The sequence below is a fragment of the Mercenaria mercenaria genome, unplaced genomic scaffold (assembly GCF_021730395.1).
Source record: "Mercenaria mercenaria strain notata unplaced genomic scaffold, MADL_Memer_1 contig_856, whole genome shotgun sequence".
Lineage (NCBI taxonomy): Eukaryota > Metazoa > Mollusca > Bivalvia > Venerida > Veneridae > Mercenaria > Mercenaria mercenaria.
Window position 1 is genome coordinate 1 of NW_026463765.1, and position 4,190 is coordinate 4,190.

At 35.3% G+C, this 4,190-nt stretch overlaps 1 protein-coding gene across 1 annotated transcript; it reads right to left on the reverse strand.

Moving 5' to 3' along the window:
- Window positions 1-8: 8 nt before the first annotated feature.
- LOC128554898 (uncharacterized) lies at window positions 9-1,087 on the reverse strand (the record flags this gene model as incomplete). The annotated part of the gene is made up of 3 exons (XM_053536235.1): window positions 994-1,087; window positions 396-799; window positions 9-131 (listed from the first exon to the last, which is right to left on the reverse strand). Coding segments are annotated over exons 1-3 (621 nt in total), but the record flags the coding sequence as incomplete, so codon positions are not given.
- Between the last annotated feature and the right edge of the window lie 3,103 nt (window positions 1,088-4,190).

Sequence of the window (4,190 nt, forward strand, 5' to 3'; positions counted from 1 at the left end):
GATCCTACTATCTCAAGCTTCTCATTGTAAATCAAACATTTCATGTTTTTATTATCCACGGCAACCAATCTACCATCCGGCAGGAAATCCAGGCCTGTGTATAACGGTTCACCGACATCATCTCCAGTCTGCTTCAAATCAATAGAAGTAATCTTCGTGAACTTAATAATCGGATCTGCAGGTGTTATAGGTTTCACATTTTGCGGTACGCAGTGTTTAATGTCAGCTGTCCCGGAACGTAATTAGAAATCGGAACTGGGGGCAATTTCATAGTGTCATCAAAATCAAATGAAACGGTTACAGTCTCAAGTTACAGTTTTCAACGTTGCTGCTAAGTTCATCGACTTGCTTCTTCATTTTATGTTCTAATATAAACTGTTGTGATGGCGTCTAACGTTATCAATTGTTTCCAGAGATTTTGTTGCATCAGCAACATATTTCTCACTGTTTGATTGCTTCCTTGTCAATTTATCGAGTGTTTCTGTCTTAAATGATTCAGCGTCCTTAGCAACGGAAACTTCCAAATCGTCAAACATTTTCATTACATTATCCCGCATCCGCCTAATTGTAATAGACACTTCTTTAACATCTTGATCCAATTGCTCTTTTGACGACTTGGCATGTTTAACGATATTTTCAGCCTTCTCTTGTACTTCTTGCAACGTAACTTTTAATTTGGACTTAACTACTGCAGACCTTCTGTCAATCTTCTGTATTTCTACGACACTGTGACATTTCCGGTGATCCACAATAGCACAGGTACTGCAACAAAGCTTATTCTCATCCTCACAGAAGAATTCTAAAACATTTTTATGCTCATTACATTGGTCTAATCACTTCATATCAAACGCGACTTGTTTCGTTTTCGCCTCTTTTGCATTCACTAGCTTGTGATTTCTCAAGAACGCATGTTATGTACGTTTGAACATTCTGTACACTGAAACTCGTCACTTGTTGAACAAAACACATCAGCTACTGTTTGTTTATCCTTACTTGAACATGGTTGACATAATATCTGCTCTGTTCGTCCAGGAACTGCATCATCAGAGCTGTTATTTTCCATGTTTCCACTCTCCTTTCCTGCCATTTTGAATAGTAAAATAATGAAATTCTGTTTAACAAATGCTATTTACCTGTCAAGTTATACATTGACTTAAACCCACTTAGATCAATAAATTGAATGAGGAAGTAAATTGCGTTTCAAATACAATCATGATAATACAAGATTTGTAATCATAAATTTGTTTTAATACGTTGGTTAATATCGTGCTCTCAGGAAAACTATAGACAGATGATCCATGACTATTCAAATAAGTAGTTTATCAAACTCCATTGCTCTATGATAGTGTAGTAGGGCAGAGTATAAGGGTTCACCTATACTTCCTTGCTATCGAACTAGATTTTGAAGCGACGTATTACAGTGCCCGTCTTAGGTGTGAGAGGTCCCGGATTTGATTTCCGGTCAGGGCTGAGGTATTTTCAGTCTGTTACATTTTGGCGCATTTGGTATTCATTATCATGCATTTTACATTAACAAGTTTGCATTTATTATTAGATCTGTGAGCGAAAGACAGCTGGGTGAGAAGGAAATCAATTTCAAATAGTCTGAAATCGTTGATTTTAACATATTAGATATATCAACTAGACTAGATAAGAAGATCCTACACAACTATGTTTACATTTGATTAATGATAAACTTGATATATCAGTAGATGGAATGAGGTAGTAAATTGTGTTTTAAAATCTTTTTTAAAGTTAAGGAGTATCTCATATAAACACAGTGATACTTGATAAATGAACAACATCTTTACCAATATTTTACATGACCATTACATGTTCTGCCGTACTGTCACGTACGACGTATACTTAAAATATTCTGAAAAAGTTGTCCCATTTGAAAGTGAATGTCATTTGTAAAGAAATAAAAATAAACAATTGCTGAAAACTGTGTTTCACCTAGTTATGTGAAATGTCAACACTCGTACGCTATTGCAAATGCATCAAAACAAACATATGTAACAGTTCTTTGAAAATGCTGAGTTTTTAAAGGCGTTTGACTGTCCGGAATTGTGGCCCCTTTATGCAGTCTTTTTCCGGAATTCGATGTGTGTATCAGTATACTGACACTTGTTTCGTAGAGCAATATGTAGTTCAATTTTCATGTGAAACAATTTCTTCTTTCTATGATTTGGTGTTGTTTGATGTTGTTTTCCCAAAACCTACTGCTAAACGTAAAGGAAGAATGTTTTATGAAAAGGACAGTGCAAATTGCTAAACATGAAGTGCCAGTTATTTACAGCTGAATACCAATACATTATGTCAAATGTTGAATGCTAAATGTTAAGTGTTAAACATTTAATGATAATTGTCAAATGAAAAATGCTTAATGCCGATTAATTTTACTTTAGGATTTAAGGGACTGTATCTCTGAAACTAATGAATGTACTCTTTCAAACATTTTAACACATAAAATGCTCTACCTATCTGATTTGAGGCAATAACGTTTTCTAAGGTTATGCGAAATGATTGAGTACAAAACAGGCAATGGCAAATATGCATTAATTAGTCTATTGATATACTTAGTTCTTTATTCACATAAGCATTTTGCAGCCATTCTTCCCTGTCTGTTCATGGGCGGTGTCCCACTGTGTGCCCTTGTTTGTTCCTTTTGTCCTTGTTGTCTGTTTGTTTTCTCTCACTCTGTGAGCAGCCATGCGTGCGTGCGCGTTTGTGTGTGTGTATTGGTTTCGCGTCCATGCTTGTATGGCTATGTTTTGGGTAGGCTGCTTTCTTTGAACGTGGCCTAACTTATTAACTTATTAAATATTCACCCTTTTACTGTTCCTCCAACTCTCACATTTCTTTACCCCGTCCCCGTTTTCATATCTTTCAAATATTTAAAATGTACTTCTGCTGCCGTCTGCTATACGTTTGCATTGCATATTCTATTTATGGAGGGCATACTTTGCGATGTGTGGCTCTGTGTGTGTTTGCTGGGCTCTGAAGATGGTGGAATACAGGAGACATGGAAATTCCACGGAAACTAGGTTTTCCGAACCGCGAACCATTTCCCCAATTTTCTTAGTACTTAACGTGACAATGTTCTTACATAATGCACGGGAGAGCTATGATTCATCACCCACTTTACTTATCTAATGATGGTCAACAAGAGTACAAATTTCAAAACTATAGCACATTGTTTTTGTTTTAAATTGACCTAAACAAGCAACATAAACAAATTCTTTTCCATGTACAGTAAGGGTCATAATACAAATTAAATGCACCAGAGAGTTATCGGTCATGGTCATCTCACTTACCTACTTACAGTTATCATGTTTACAAAAAATCAAGGCTAAAGTATTGAAAAAGTTTCCTTATTTCAAACAAGAAATACCAATTAAAAAAATGGCAATTTTAAGTACAAAAATGGCATTTTTCTTTCAGAGCAGGTTACCCTAACGTTATTATAATAATCACAATAAGACAGTTACCATTAAGGTTTAAAGCTCTGTCCTTAAGAATGTTTACGTCAAAAGTACCCAAGACCAGGGCTTTATACCTCTTAGCCATGGTGGGATGTTTTAAATCTGGACACTTAAGTCCAAAGATAATTACCTTTTTGATTTGTTTAGCACATTTCTGTTGCAACCAGTACTATTTGTTCCAGAATGTTTTGAAACCATTTATCAGGATACATACTCAAATCTATAGCTATATAGTGTTATAAACTACTATGAATTGTTTTAGGTATCATGAAAAAGTTTTCTATCTAGGTAGCAACATAATGTGCTATCTACCCATGGCCTAAGAAAATATTACGGACTTGAACCATTAGATAAGAAAGGCATCAAAGTACTCGCATAAGTACATTTACCATTTTATCCTACCTTTGTGCGAAGTACACGGCAAAATCTACGAATAAAATAAACTTTGCTTTATCAGGTGATTGACTAAAAAAACTTTTGTCGTACTTCTTATTTGACATATTTCCAAAACGACACCATTTTGTATTTTGCTTTTTGCGATCACATGTATTTTGCAACGATTAAGCCTCAGCAGTTTTCATGAACAAGCTTTTATTAGGTGCATGAGACCGGCAATGTAAATTTGCTATTACCACAATATTTAGGTTTTTATAACATAATTGCTTAAGGAAGCGGACGCTGAGTCATCCAGAGCGTTTGCGATAA